Source organism: Mustelus asterias, chromosome 28 (genome assembly GCF_964213995.1).
Source record: "Mustelus asterias chromosome 28, sMusAst1.hap1.1, whole genome shotgun sequence".
Lineage (NCBI taxonomy): Eukaryota > Metazoa > Chordata > Chondrichthyes > Carcharhiniformes > Triakidae > Mustelus > Mustelus asterias.
Genome location: NC_135828.1, coordinates 26,261,780 through 26,276,461, shown reverse-complemented (window position 1 = coordinate 26,276,461; position 14,682 = coordinate 26,261,780). Strand labels below are relative to the sequence as shown.

Genomic DNA, 14,682 nt, shown 5'->3' with positions numbered 1-14,682 from the left:
GAAGATGGAAATAGATGGTCTTCGAGATGGAGCCGAAATATTGCCAGAAGTTCATCCTGGGATTAGGTGTGACACCAAGCTTGTGAGCAAACTGATTCAGATGGTTCACGTACCAACTATCCCACACCTGGGAGTACGTACATTACAGTGGCACACTGAGGAATTCAAACAATTTAGATAAAGGACACAAGGGAGTGTGCACAACATAGCAATCACTGACGTGTGTAGAATATTATATATGAATGCCAGGTTGTAACATATCAAATGGCTCAACTAAAATAATATTTATATTTGAGGGGCATAGATAGAATAGATAGAAAAACAATTTTTCCCTTGGTGGGGGCATCAATGACCAGGGGGCATAGATTAAAGATAAGGGACAGGGGGTTTAGAGGGAATGTGAGGAAAAACTTTTTCACCCAGAGGGTGGTGGGAGGCTGGAACTGACTGCCTGAAAGAGTGATGGAGGCAGAGACCCTCATAACATTGAGGAAGTATTTAGATGTGGACTTGCAATGCCAAGGCTACGGGCCAAGTGCTGGAAAATAGGATTGGAAGAGTTGGATGGTTTGTCTTTGACCGGCGGGACATGATGAGCTGAAGATATCCATGACTCTTTGATTTCCATAGCGCCTTTAGTCTCAGGGTGTTCCACATTAGGGTGGCACGGTGGCACAGTGGTTAGCACTGCAGTCTCCCAGCACCAGGGATCTGGGTTCGATTCCTGGCTTGGGTGACTGTCTGTCATCACTACACAATCTGCGACCATTCCAGGAAATTATTTTTGGAAGGATACATTCTCCCCGTGTCTGCGTGGGTTTCCTCCGGGTTCTCCGGTTTCCTCCCACAGTCTGAAAGACGTGCTGGTTAGGTGGGTTGGCCATGCTAAATTCTCCCTCAGTGTACCCGAACAGGCGCCAGAATGTGGTGACTGAGGGATTTTTACAGTAACTTCATTGCAATGTTAATGTAAGCCTACTTGTGACACTAATAAATAAATTTAGCTCATTCCAGCCAATCAAGTATCTCTGATGTATAGTTACTGTTGTGATGTAATCAATGCGGCAGCCGATTTGTGCACAGCAAGATTCCACAAAGAACAGAGTGATAGTGAGCAGCTAATCTGCTTTTATTTCTCTTTGGCGTAGCTTGTGGGAAAATATTGATCAAGGACACTGGGGGAAAACTTCCTTACTCTTCCTTGAAGTAGTGCCGCGGGATCTTTTAAGTTCACTTGGGGAGGCAGAGAGGGTCGCGGTTCAATGTGTTATTGGGGAAAAAAAAAACCACCTCCAACAGTGCAGTGCTCCCTCAGTCCAGGAATGGGAACGTCAGACCCAGATTTCTCCGCTCAAGTCTCAGAATTGGGTCTTGACTCTGAGGTGTGAGTGTGATCAGCTGAGCCACTGACAAAAAGTGTGCGCGCGCGTGCATGCCCGCTCCCGTTGAGTAGCTTCACTTTGGAAACCAGCCTCACCTGTTCTGATTTGATGTGTTCCCCAGCGTTGAAGACATCCGAGTAGTGCTGACGTTCGAACACTCGTTCCAGGGCCTCCAACTGCTGCTGGGCAAAGGCCTCACTTCGCAGCTGCTTCCGTACGCTCTCCGCAGTTCCCTGAGAATCCCCGTTTGGCCCGGAATTGTCTTGGGTATCTAAGAGGAAGAGGACACAAACTGCATTTTATGTTTTTTTTTGCCTAAATTATACGGAGCATTTTCTTCACATTTGAGACCAAGGCTGGAAGTTTACCGGCACGACCTCCCCGATCCCGGGGGACGGGCGAGGCTCGGACAACGGCCTACTCCGTTGGCCTCGGGCAGGATTGTACGAACTTTAGGCGGACGTGCCGCTAAAATTCCACCCCAGTTGTTTGCTGATCCGCAACGGGCTCAGGACGGTCAGTAAAGTGAAAATTAACACCGCCCTCGGAAGGCCATTGGGTCAACAGAGCAAAACCTGCTGAATTCAAACGTTACACAATCCTTGAGCAAGGTTAGAGGTGAGAAAAAGGCACAATTTCAGTCCAACCGCATGCAACCGGGCCAGAGAGTACTAAAATTCTCTCAGTTTGCTTATTTACCTGGAGAGGGGCAGCACGGTGGCACAGTGGTTAGCACTGCTGCCTCACAGCACCAGGGACCCGGGTTCAATTCCCGGCTTGGGTCACTGTCTGTGCGGAGTCTGCACGTTCTCCCCGTGTCTGCGTGGGTTTCCTCCAAGTACTCCGGTTTCCTCCCACAGTCCAAAAGAACTGCTGGTTAGGTGTACTGGCCATGCTAAATTCTCCCTCAGTGTACCCAAACAGGTGCCAGAGTGTGGCGACTAGGGGATTTTCACAGTAACTTCATTGCAGTGTTAATGTAAGCCTACTTGTGACACTAATAAGTAAACTTTAAAACTTTAAATACACCGAGAGCTGTGATTGGTTCCAGGTTTAACAATTCCAACTGAGCAGGCATCAAGGACACCTGTGGGGTCCTTTCTTACATCGGGATGTTCCATGCTGATGGTGTCAGCAAGATGTGAACATCATTTTACCTCCATTGCTTGAATAAGAAGCCATATGTCACATGGAATACACCTTGAGCAACAGACCCTGTTTATACACCCGGCCCAATATTTGGTTCCATTGCAATCTGATCTTGCCCACAATTTCCAATTTTTACAGGTACATCATGGAAAGCATCCTTTCCGGCTGTATCACAGTTTGGTATGGCTCATGCTCTGACCAAGACTGCAAGAAACTAAAAAAAGAATGTAGCCCAGTCCATCACGCAAACCAGCCTCCCATCCATTGACTCCGTCTACACTTCCCGCTGCCTCGGAAAAGCAGCCAGCATAATCAAGGACCCCACCCACACTGGGCACACTCTCTCCCATCTTTTTCCGTCGGGAAGAAGATACAAAAGTCTGTGAACAGGTACCAACCGACTCAAGAACAGCTTCTGCCATCAGACATTTGAATGGTCGTATCACATATTAAGTTGATCTTTGTCTGCACCCTATCTGTAACTGCAACACTATATCCTGCACCGTCTCCTCTCCGTCTCCCCTGTGTACTCTTATGAACAGTATGTTTGGTCTGTATAGTGCGCAAGAAACAATACTTTTCACTGTATCCCAATACAACAATAATTCAAATCAAATCAATGCCTACCAAAGACAACTTTGAACCCCAGTGAGTTTCCCACTGGGTGGAGATGGTGAGGGAAGATTTTGGGCTAAAGGCAGCAAGGAAGCCAAGAACCGAGAAGGTAACAAACATAAAAAGCACCTGCCAATTCCTACAGCGATCCCCGGTAAGGTTTTCTCCTTAGCTGCAGGGCCCTCAGTAACCAGGCTGAGATTGGTCCCATTTTCCAGCATCCCAAACCCTGAGGACCAGCCCTTTGGATTTGTGGAATGCGGAATTGGTACCCTCCTGATCAGAAAGGGATGGCTAACTTATCAGGCTTTAAAAAATTCATTTATGGGATGGGGACATCGCTGGGTAGGCCAGCATTTATTGCCCACCAAGTAATTGCCCTTGAGAAGGTGAGCAGCCTTCTTGAGCCGCTGTATTCCATGTGGTGTAGGTACACCTACAGTGCTGTTAGGGACAAATCCCTCGAGGTGTGCCCACACTGGTAGGTATACGACTAACTGACTGCACGTTCTCTCCATGTCTGCATGGGAGGGATTCTTCCGGGTGCTCCGGTTTCCTCCCGCACTCCAAAAATGTGCAGGTTAGATTCATACTAAATTGCCCCATACTATAGTGTCAGGGGGATTAGCAGGGTCAAACTTCCTCAGCTGCCACGGTACTGAGCTAGAGCACACAGGATGAAGAAAGCACCTGGGGCCCAGGTTGGCAACCTTACCTGCTCTCAGCAGGTGGAGGTATTGCTGGGCCTATCAGCGGCTTGTTTGTGGGTATTCCCAAAATGCCTCACCCAACAGTTCCTCCTCCGAACTCCCCACTGGGCCATAATGGGATGAGCAGAACACCCCTTCACTTGATCAATGAGTGGGGCAGGATCCCAATGGATTCAGTTTCTGACCCAATTTCTTGTTCCATTCCCTGTGCCCAATTTTCACCTCAGTCAAAGGGCCTGACTTTCGACCCTCTGTTATCATGAGGACAGCTTTGCCTGGCCTGTCAGTGTTTAGAATCATAGAATCCCTACAGTGCAGAAGGAGGCTGTTCGGCCCATCGAGCCTGCACTGATGACAATCTCACCCTGGCCCTATCCCCGTGACCCCACATATTTACCTTGCTAACACCCCCAGCCCCACTCCATACACACACACACACACTCTAAGGGACAGTTTAGCCTGCTAATTCCCCTGACACTAAGGGGCAATTTAGTACGAACCTAACCTGCACATCTTTGGAGTGCGGGAGGAAACCGGAGCACCCGGACGAAACCCACGCAGACACTGGGAGAACATGCAAACTCCACACAGCCAGTCACACAAGGCTGGAATCAAACTCGGGTCCCTGGCATCGTGAGGCAGCAGTGCTGAGCACTGTGCCACTGTATGTTGGGCACGGTGAGCAATTTACCCCCCTGCCCCGCAAAGCATGTCAGGGCACGAACATCGCCGCTGCACCCCAGGACTGCGGTCACGCGAGGCTGGAGCCCGAGTTGGGAATACGGTCGCGACATGGAGTCCTTAACATTGCGACCAGCATTCCCGACCCTGCTGAATCGGCCTTGCACTCTTGATAAATGTGTAAAGCGCTGCGTAAATCCATTACACATCGCACAGGAGCCTAATGTAACATTGCCTGCTGTACGGATGGCAAGTGTGCAGTTTGCAGTCAAAACCCGTTTATATTTTAATTCTCAATTTCAAATTGTTCTTTTCCAAGATCGAGTCCTGTGGCTGAGACACAGACGCCAGCTTGGGCTTAATCGAGCTTCGATCATCTGAATCCCCCCTCTTCATTGCGCCTGATTCTAATGCATGATGTCTTTCCTTCTCTCTATCACAAGCAGCCTCTTAAATCTCTTCCAACTGTCAGCCATTTCTCAGTGCAGGATGTGGCACTCTCAGTTTAGTCTGGGGCTTCTGATACCAACAAATCTGTCATTCTAAATTTTCTGCAGATTATGTTCTCTTCTCAATGCAGGGTGATATATGATATGCAAGGCCCTATTGATTGCCTGATATTGTGGCAAAGGCTCCAGAAATGAACTTGAAATGAACATCATGCTTCAACTCATTGTGCGTATAATACTCTACTTAATCCTGCATTTTTCACAGCTATGGAATTCAATTGATCAATCATGTTTCACTGATAGTACTATTTCAGGGTGTTATTGCTGTTCCATTTCAAGGCTTGACCTTTCCTTGGCTAGGCCAGGAGATGAGCTTAAACCAACTCGGGGGAAGAAAATACTATCACCTGATGGCAAGCCACTATATTTGTATTGAACCTGCCTCTTGCTTCTCTCATAGCCTGTGTAAGGGGAGAGTGGATAACAGAAACCCCACACAGCAAGTGTCCCACGCCTGTATGCGCTGGGGTTACGAGAATAGTCTCGCGCTGAATGTCGATGGCGGAATAAATAGTGACGCCATTGTATATTCCAGTCAAATCACAGGGTTTGTGTGATGTGGGGTGAATTACAAGCTGGGATCTAATCAAGCGGCTCAGGTTGCTTATGCATTGCCCCACACACATCAGGGAGTGAGTTACGGGCTGGGATCTAATTGAAGGGTTCGGGTGGTTTGAATACGGATGCTCTGGATCGAGTTACGGGCAGCACGGTGGCACGGTGGTTGGCTGGCGCTGCTGACTCCCAGCGCCAGTGTCCCAGGTTCGATTCCAGCCGCTTGGGGTCACTGTCTGTGTGGAGTACACACGTTCTCCTCGTGTCTGCGTGGGTTTTCCCTGAGTGCTCTGGTTTCCCCCCACAGTCCAAAGGTGGGCAGGTTAGGTGGATCGGCCATGCTAAATTGTCCCCTTAGTGTCCCAAGATATATACGTTCGGGGGATTAGTGGGGTAAATACGTGCGGTTACAGGGTAAGCCTGAGTAAGAGTTGGTGCAGACTCAATGGGCCAAATGGCCTACTTCTGCATTGTAAGGATTCTATGCAACGGATTGAGATCCAATCGAGGAGTTTGAGTGATGTATGTGTAAAATAATGGGATTTTCATTCTGGGGGCGTGGGTAGGGCCAGGTGGGGGAGGTGCGGGTTGAGGGGGAGGGTGTTGGTGCGGCTGATGGCAGCTAACAGGACTCGAGCCTGCTGACCCTAGAAAGAGTTTGGACACAGCCACAAGGGAGCAAAGGTGGGCTGATTAAAAGACCAGCCTCAGCACTCTGGGATTTTGTCCTATTTGTAATAAGAATAATGAAACTGAGCTGGACTAGCTGTATAAATACTGTGGCTACAGGAGCAGGCCAGAGACTCAGTATCCTGCGGAGAGTAACTCACCTCTTGACTCCCCAAAGCCTATCCACCATCTACAGCCATAGACATAGAACCATAGAACGCCTACAGTGCAGAAAGAGGCCATTCGGCCCATCAAGTCTGCACTGACAACAATCCCACCCAGGCCCTATCCCCATATCCCTACATATTTACCTGCTAACCCCTCTAACCCTCATATTTACCCGCTAATCCCTCTAATCTACGCATCCCAGGACACTAAGGGGCAATTTAGCTTGGCCAATCAACCTAACCTGCACATCTTTGGACTGTGGGAGGAAACCGGAGCATCCGGAGGAAACCCACGCAGACACGGGGAGAATGTGCAAACTCCGCACAGACAGTGACCCGAGCCGGGAATCGAACCCAGGTCGCTGGAGCTGTGAAGCAGCAGTGCTAACCACTGTGCTACCGTGCCACCCAGTCAGGCACAAGTCAGGAGTGTGGTGGAATATTCCCCACTTGCCTGGATGGGTGCCCCTCCAACAACACTCAAGAAGCTCGACAGCATCCAGGACAAAGCAGCCCTGCTTGATTGGACTCAATGCACAAATGTTCAATTCGTCCACCAGAATGACAGCAGTGTCTACCATCTACAAGATAAACTATAGAAACTCACCAAGGTTTCTCAGACAGCACTTTCCAAACCCACGACTACTTCCATCTATGAGGACAAATCAACAGATACCTGGGAACACCACCACCTAGAGGTTCCCCTCCAAGGCACTCACCATCCTGACTTGGATATATATCACCGTTCCTTCACTGTCACTGGGTCAAAATCCTGGAACTCCCTTCTGAACAGCTCTGTGGGTATATCTACACCTCATGGACTGCAGATGTTCAAGAAAGTAGCTCATCACCACCTTCCCAAGGGCAATTAGGGATGGGCAATAAATGCTGGCCTAGCCAGCGACGCCCACATCCCATGAATGAATTTTTAAAAAATGAACCAAGAAACAGACCTCTAGCCCTCATGCCTCTGTCCCCAAATGCTACCCATGCCCCACCCATGCCAACTCATGCCACTTCATACACCCATCTACCCCCTTGGCCCCTCATATCTCACATGTCAACCCATATCCCTCCACTCATCTACATGGCCCTGTATAGCCCATGCCCACTTAGTTCCAATGCATGCCAACCCTTGCCCCCACCAATCACTCTTTTTCCTTTCACCTTCTCTGCCAACCCATCCAGTAGCCCACATGGGGGGACCTCAGCAGCCATGGTGAGATGAAATAACATAAAGTTCTAAGTGTCTATCACAGGTTTTACTATATTAGAAAACTCTCATCGATAACATTTAAATCTCTGCAAATACTTAATCCACTATAAAAAATGTATTCTAAGCGCCATATGGAACCATGGAACCAAAGGATCCCTCCAATGCAGAAAGAGGGTATTCAGCCCATCGAATCATCACCAACTCTCTGAACGAGCATCCCACCGAGGCCCTTCCCTCTGCCCTTTCCCTGTAATCCCACACATTTATCATGGCTAATCCACATAAGCTGCACATCTTTGGACACTAAAGGGCAATTTAGCATGGCCAGTCCACCTAGCATGCATACCTTTGGACTGTGAGAGGAAACTGGAGCACCCAGAGGAAACCCACATGGACACGGGGAGAATGTTCAAACTCCACACAGACAGTCAGCCAAGGCCGGAATCAAACCCAGGTCCCTGGCACTGTGAGGCAGCAGCGCTAACCACTGTGCCATTGTGTCACCCATCAAATACAGCTAATTTTTGTAAAACTACTTGGAGCAATTAATCAAACTGTAAATTTGTAGACCCCCACCAAACCCCCCCACCCTCCACATGGTGCTGATAGATTATGAAAGTAGTCAAGCAGCCCTAATCCTTTAATGATAATCATCAGGCTTATATCCACAAACAGTGAAATAGCAAGCACCAATTTCTTTTAACTCCAAGCTGGATTCTTTTCCAAAATTTTTAATAGCCTGGGGATTTAAATGACTTGACAGTTTGAGAGTTCCACGACTTATGGACATTCAGGATTACTCTTATCTCACCCAAAAGGGTACCTGATCCCTACAAATAATTCCAGCAGCTTTAGACATTTCCTCCAAAGGCCTAAAGCCCATCGCTGGAATTCTACTGCCCCGCCTGCCATAGAATCGGAACGGGCTGGGGTGGACAACGGAGATGTCCGTTGACTTCGGGTGGGAATTTCTGGCCTCGCTTGAGCAAGGCCGCAAAATCCCACCCCATGAGTCAAATTTCAGAAACCAAGCAATGAAAATTGCTTCTGTTTGAAGGTAGCTTCACTCTTACTCATGCAACTGCCTCCCTGAACGCTGAATGTGGAAAGTACAACCTGCTCCTTTGTCCCCGGCAGAAATGGTAGGTGCCGGCTGTTAGGAATGGGTTAACAGACCTTCGAAATCAGTCCTAATTTGATGTCAATTATTCAATAGAAGTCACTGATATGCAGAGAGGCTGCAGGTGGCACTGGGGTGTTGCTGGAGAATTGTATGTGGAGTTGAATCAAAGAAATAAAGGTAGTTTATGGAGAAGCAGAACTCATGTCTCCTTTACTGAACAGCAACCGAGAGGGTCTAACACCGGGTTCAGGAGAAGGCCTCAGAATTGGGACTCTGATGCCATTTTGACCAAGGATTGGAGTCCTTGCAGGGTAACAAAAATTCAACAACAACAACAGCAAGAGAAACACAAAATGCTGGAAAAACTCAGCAGGTCTGACAGCGTCTGTGGAGAGAGAATAGAGTCAACGTTTTGGGTCTGGATGACACTTCATCGAGAGCACAATTGAAGCCTAGTCATCACGTGAGCTGATAAAGGAGAAGCAGCCTGAGCCCCAAAGTTTATTTATTAGGCACAAGTTGGCTTACATTAACACCACAATGAAGTTACTGTGAAAATCCCCTAGTCGCCACACTCCGGTGCCTGTTCGGGTACACTGAGGGAGAATTTAGCATGGCCAATGCATCTAACCAGTACGCCTTTCAGACTGTGGTAGGAAACCGGAGGAAACCCACACAGACACGGGGAGAATGTGCAAACTCCACACAGACAGTGACCCAAGCCAGGAATCGAACCCGGGTCCCTGTGCAGTGAGGCAGCAGTGCTAACCACTGTGCCACCGTGCCGTCCCTTCTGAAAGGCCTTGAACTACCTAGCCTTCATTTTAAATGGCATGGGACGCCTTACTTCATTGAAAGGTGCTATACAAATGCCCTTTGTGGTTGCAGAAGCAGCAGCATTATCAGTCAAACTGCGGACACTTGATTTGTCGCAAGGTAATGTTCTCCACTTCCATGGACTCCATTTCGGAGGTAGTGAAAGGATAATTATTCAGTGCATGCTGTCAAAGAGTTAATGGGGAAATAAATTATTTAAATTGTTTACACCAACCCTTCTTCAAAAAGCTACTCCCAAAGAGAGGAGAAAGACGGAGGCCTGTAGCAATCACTGAGAAGTATCCTTCAAATTCCCCTTCACTGCTCGCTCCCTATCTATTAAACAAATCTTGGTTGGTCTCAACAAATGCATTTGTACCATCGTCTCCATGTCAAATTGTATCTGTTACAATACAGATAGCATCTCAGGGATATAGCCACGGATCTGTGTCGCTGTCTCACTACAGGCTTTTCCTGGACGGCTCCCTAGGGGCCTTTCACACTGGCACCAGTTGTTGCTGTATCAAACTCAATTGTTCTCCTCGGCATCGAAACAAATAGAGTCATTAATTACTCTCTATCAGCCCGAGTCTACTACACAGGACAATCGATACGAGGCATTTATCATTCATCCCAGCTTCACAGTCTCTTAGTGTGAAAAAATAATAATAAACCCACCAACCCTCTCAGCCAGCAGCTAGGACCACTTTTTGACACTGGTCTTGTGTGCAGTTGACACCATTTCCCCCCCCACCCCCCCACCACCACCTCTCCCCCGCCGACAGCCCCCCCTTCCCCTCCCCCTCCCCCCATCACCACCTCTCCCCCGCCGACAGCCCCCCCTTCCCCTCCAACCCCCCCCCCCCCTCCGCCCCCCCACACACATCAGTTGAGATAGCATTTTAATTGAAGTTCGACATGAAAATATAATAGTGCGGCCAACTATTATTCTTTCACATAGTGTGGGTTTTTTTAAAAATCGCCTGTTAGATATATCCTCTTTGCGGTTTTTCTTGAATATCAGCATTATCAGGGGACACCACCACCATCCCCCACCCCCTCACCCCGCACCCCGCACCAACCCCCGCCCACCCCCACCCCCGCCACCTCCCTAAAGTTTCCAACTCTCCCCTCCGTCCCCCCCGCCCCAGCATCTCCTGGAGGATCCAGGAGTTAATGATCGATCGATCTTCCGTCTGTGGGGAGTCTGCACGTTCTCCCCGTGTCTGCGTGGGTTTTCCCTCACAATCCAAAAATGTACAGGTTAGGTGGGTTGACTATGCTTAGTATGCCCCTTAGTGTCCAAGGATGTGCAGGTTAGGTGGATTGGCCATGCTAAATTGCCCCTTAGTGTCCAAAGATGTATAAAATCATAGAATCCTACAGTGCAGAAGGAGACCATTTGGCCCGTCGGGTCTGCACCGACCACAATCCCACCCGGGCCCACCCCCCATAACCCCATGCATTTACCCAAGCTAGCCCCCCCTGACACTAATGGGCAATTTAGCATAGCTAATCCACCTAACCCGCGCATCTTTGGACTGTGGGAGGAAACCGGAGCACCCGGAGGAAACCCGCGCAGACACGGGGAGAATGTACAAACTCCATACAGACAGTGACCCAACCCAGGAATTGAACCTGGTTGGGTCGCTGTGAGGCAGCAGTGGTAACCACTGTGCCACCATGTCGCCCCAGGATTGTATAGGTTAGGTGGATTGGCCATGCTAAACTGCCCCTCACCTTCAGCGGGACCGGAAAATCCTGCTGTCAGAAGGGCTGGAAAATCCTGCCCATTGAGGACAAAAGCAGAGAATTCATGCTGAACGTTTATGAAGCTCTGTTTAGGCCACAATTAGGGTATAATGTCCAATTTCGGTCACTAGACTTTAGCAAAGACGTCAGGGTCCTTGCGAGGGTGCGGAGATGTCCCAGAATAGTCGCACAGATGTGGCTTTTAGTCACAAGGATCAATTGGAAAGTCTGGGGTTTTGTTTGGAGCAAATGAGATTAATGGCGTTTTGATCGAGGGGTCCAATATTATTACAGGCCTAGGCATCAAGTAAATAAAGAAAAACTCTTCCCATTAGCTGATAGGGGAAACAGATTGAAGATTCTGGGCTGGAGATGCAGGGGGGATGTGTGTAAGAGCTTATTTACCCGGTGAGTGGTGACGATCTGGAACTGGCCAGCCCCCACGGGGGCTAGAAGCGGGAGCAATCAGTAATTTCACAGGAGAATTGCACCATCGAGCCCCGGGAGGAAGTTTAGCTGTCGGGCTTTGGGGATCGAGTGGGGAGTGGGACTGGCTGGATTGCTCCGCAGGCGGGCTAGAACGGACCTAAGGGGCCGAATGATCTGCTTTTGTAAACGACTTGGTGACTTGTTCGGACCCCTGGTGGATCAGTCTCGGAGTCAGGAGTTCATGGGTTCAAGTGTCACCCCAGAGACTCCATTCAGACTGACACCCCGGGTGAAATACTGAGGGAGTGCTGCACTCTTGGAGGTGCCCTCTTTCAGATATGACGCTAAACCGAGCTTTGTCTGCCTTCTTAGGTGGCCGTAAAGTTTTTGAAGTGTATTTATTAGTGTCATAAGTAGGCTTACATTAACACTGTAATGTAGTTACTGTGAAAATCCCCCAGTTGCCACACTCCGGCGCCAGTTCGGGTAGATGGAGGGGGAATTTAGCATAGCCAATGCACCTAACCAGCATGTCTTTCGGAATCGTGGGAGGAAACCCACGCAGACACGGGGAGAATGTGCAGACTCCACACAGACAGTGACCCAAGCTGGGAATCGAACCCGGATCCCTGGCGCTGTGAAGCAGCAGTGCTCACCACCGTGCCACCCATCTGCCCTAATGGCTTTACGCTGAACATGACAGCAGCCTGGTCTGCACAGACATAGTTAATTACACTTGGCCAGTACGGAGATCGAACCCATGACCTTGGCGTCATTCGCACCATGCTCTCACCATCTGAGCTAACCGGCCAAGATTCCACAGTCATGTTCAAAGAAGAACGGGGCTGTGGGGAAGGGGGTTTGCCCTGTTCAATATTTATACCCCATATCATTACAACAGATTACCCAATCATTAAAATAAGCAAAATGCTCTTAGTCAGAACTGAAGGGAGGGAAAAGGTAGAAACTCTAACAAGAAGGGGCAAAGTTAAGAACAAAAGACAGATGGCTGGGTGTGAGACCTTATCAAACACTATGAGGGACATGGAATCCGTCTGACAAAGAGTTGCTGGACTCGTTAACTCTCTTTCTCTCTTGGTAGATGCAGGCAGACCGGCTGGGTTTTTCCAGCGTCCTCTGTTCTTGGTACCCAATCATTCATCATGTTACAGCCTGTGGAACTCGCTGCATGTTCCCCACACCACAGCAGCAATGCAGCTCAAAAGTATTTCACAGGCTGCACAAGCTCTTTTGGACATCCCGAGTTTGTGAGCATAGATTCCTGGAGTGCAGTAGGAGGCCATTGAGTCTGCACCAACTCTCCTAAAGAGCCTCTTATCCAGGCCCACTACCCCCCCTCCCCCCGCCCACCCCCCCCTCCCCCTTTCTGCATAACCCACACATTGACCCCACTAATTCCCCCTACCCTACACATCTTTGGACACTTAGGGGAAATTTAGCATAGCCAATCCACCTAACCTGCACATCTTTGGACTCCAAGGGGCAATTTAACATGGCCAATCCACCTAACCTGCACATCTTTGGACACTAAGGGGCAATTTAACATGGCCAATCCACCTAACCTGCACATCTTTGGACACTAAGGGGCAATTTAACATAGCCAATCCACTTAACTTGCACATCTTTGGACACTAAGGGCAATTTAGCATGGTCAATCCACCTAACCAGCACATCTTTGGACTCCAAGGGGCAATTTTAACATGGCCAGTCCCCCTAACCTACACATCTTTGGAGCACTGGAGGAAACCGCAGCACCCGGAGGAAACCCACGCAGACACGGGGAGAACGTGCAAACTCCAGACAGGTCGTGAGGCTGGAATCGAACCCGGGTCCCTGGCCCTGTGAGGCAGCAGTGCTAACCAGTGTGCCACCCATGAGTAAGCGTCTCATCCACAGTGACAAACAAAGCCTTTTTTCCTCAACTAAAACACATTTGCAGGAGATCTTTCACAGGAAAGAACCTGACAACATTTTCTCATCTTCTCCGGTACCTCAAACACTAGGTACCAGTCAGCGTGGTAACTCTCTACCCTACCCCATTCAGTCCCCCTCAACCCTTCACACACACACACACACACACACACACACACACAGGTACTGTCCAGCAGGGGTCAGTAGATACAAATCTGAAACAGGAATCCTTATGGAGGGGATGATGTGGGATAGGTGGTTTGGGGGATGGGGGCGGGGGGGAGGGTGGGTGGCAGAGGTGGTGAAGGGGGGGGGGAGGGGGAGAGTACAGGAATCAATTTTTCATTCCAACCCAGGCTCCTGAGGTCTGACCTGCCCTCAGAGGTACAGCTTCCAGCCATGCAAGTTACAACAGCGAGAAAGATATCTGAATTCGAGCCAGAGGGTCAAATCCACAGTGCTGGAGTATTATGAATGTCGCAGTGCAGTTTTGTACAGGTCTGGAAGGACTGCAAGTCCTTCAAGCTGAGGCTTTCCCAGATTTTGGTCCCTGATTCCTTCAGCAGAGAGTTGAGCCGCTCTCGGTCGGCGCAGCTATTTTCTCTTGTCAGTTCACATCAGAATCCTGTTGAGGTTAAACAGGGTGGAATACTCGAATCTCCTTCTCATTCCCAATAAATCCCCTTCTGCTTACACTCTCCCTCCCTGGCCTCACCAAATCTCACCGATCCCTTCACAGACTGAATGAGGATCATTGCTATTAAGTGTCGGTTGTAACCCAGTGAGTCGCATGCTTGTTTCTGAGTTAGGAGATTGTGCATTCCAAGCACCAGACTTGAAACACCATCTCGGCTGACAGTCCAGCTGTAGTGCTGAGGGAGGGCTGAACGGTTGGAGGTGCTGCCTTTTGATTAACAAGTTAAACCAAGGGCCCTGCATTTCCTCCCAGGTGTAAGTTCCACTGGTAGTGAAGCAGG

At 49.2% G+C, this 14,682-nt stretch overlaps 1 protein-coding gene and 1 non-coding gene across 4 annotated transcripts in view; both read right to left on the bottom strand.

The window, feature by feature from the left end:
- The window catches only part of LOC144480349 (paired box protein Pax-2-like), a 407,590-nt gene that overhangs the window by 59,400 nt on the left and 333,508 nt on the right, over positions 1-14,682 (bottom strand). For all 3 annotated transcript variants that reach the window (XM_078199764.1, XM_078199765.1, XM_078199767.1), the window contains exon 6: positions 1,478-1,653. In XM_078199764.1, coding sequence (XP_078055890.1) covers positions 1,478-1,653 — 176 coding nt within the window. The remainder of the gene's footprint in view (positions 1-1,477; positions 1,654-14,682) is intronic.
- On the bottom strand, positions 12,511-12,584 carry trnai-aau (transfer RNA isoleucine (anticodon AAU)). The gene has a single exon. It is a non-coding gene; the product is annotated as a tRNA-Ile (tRNA).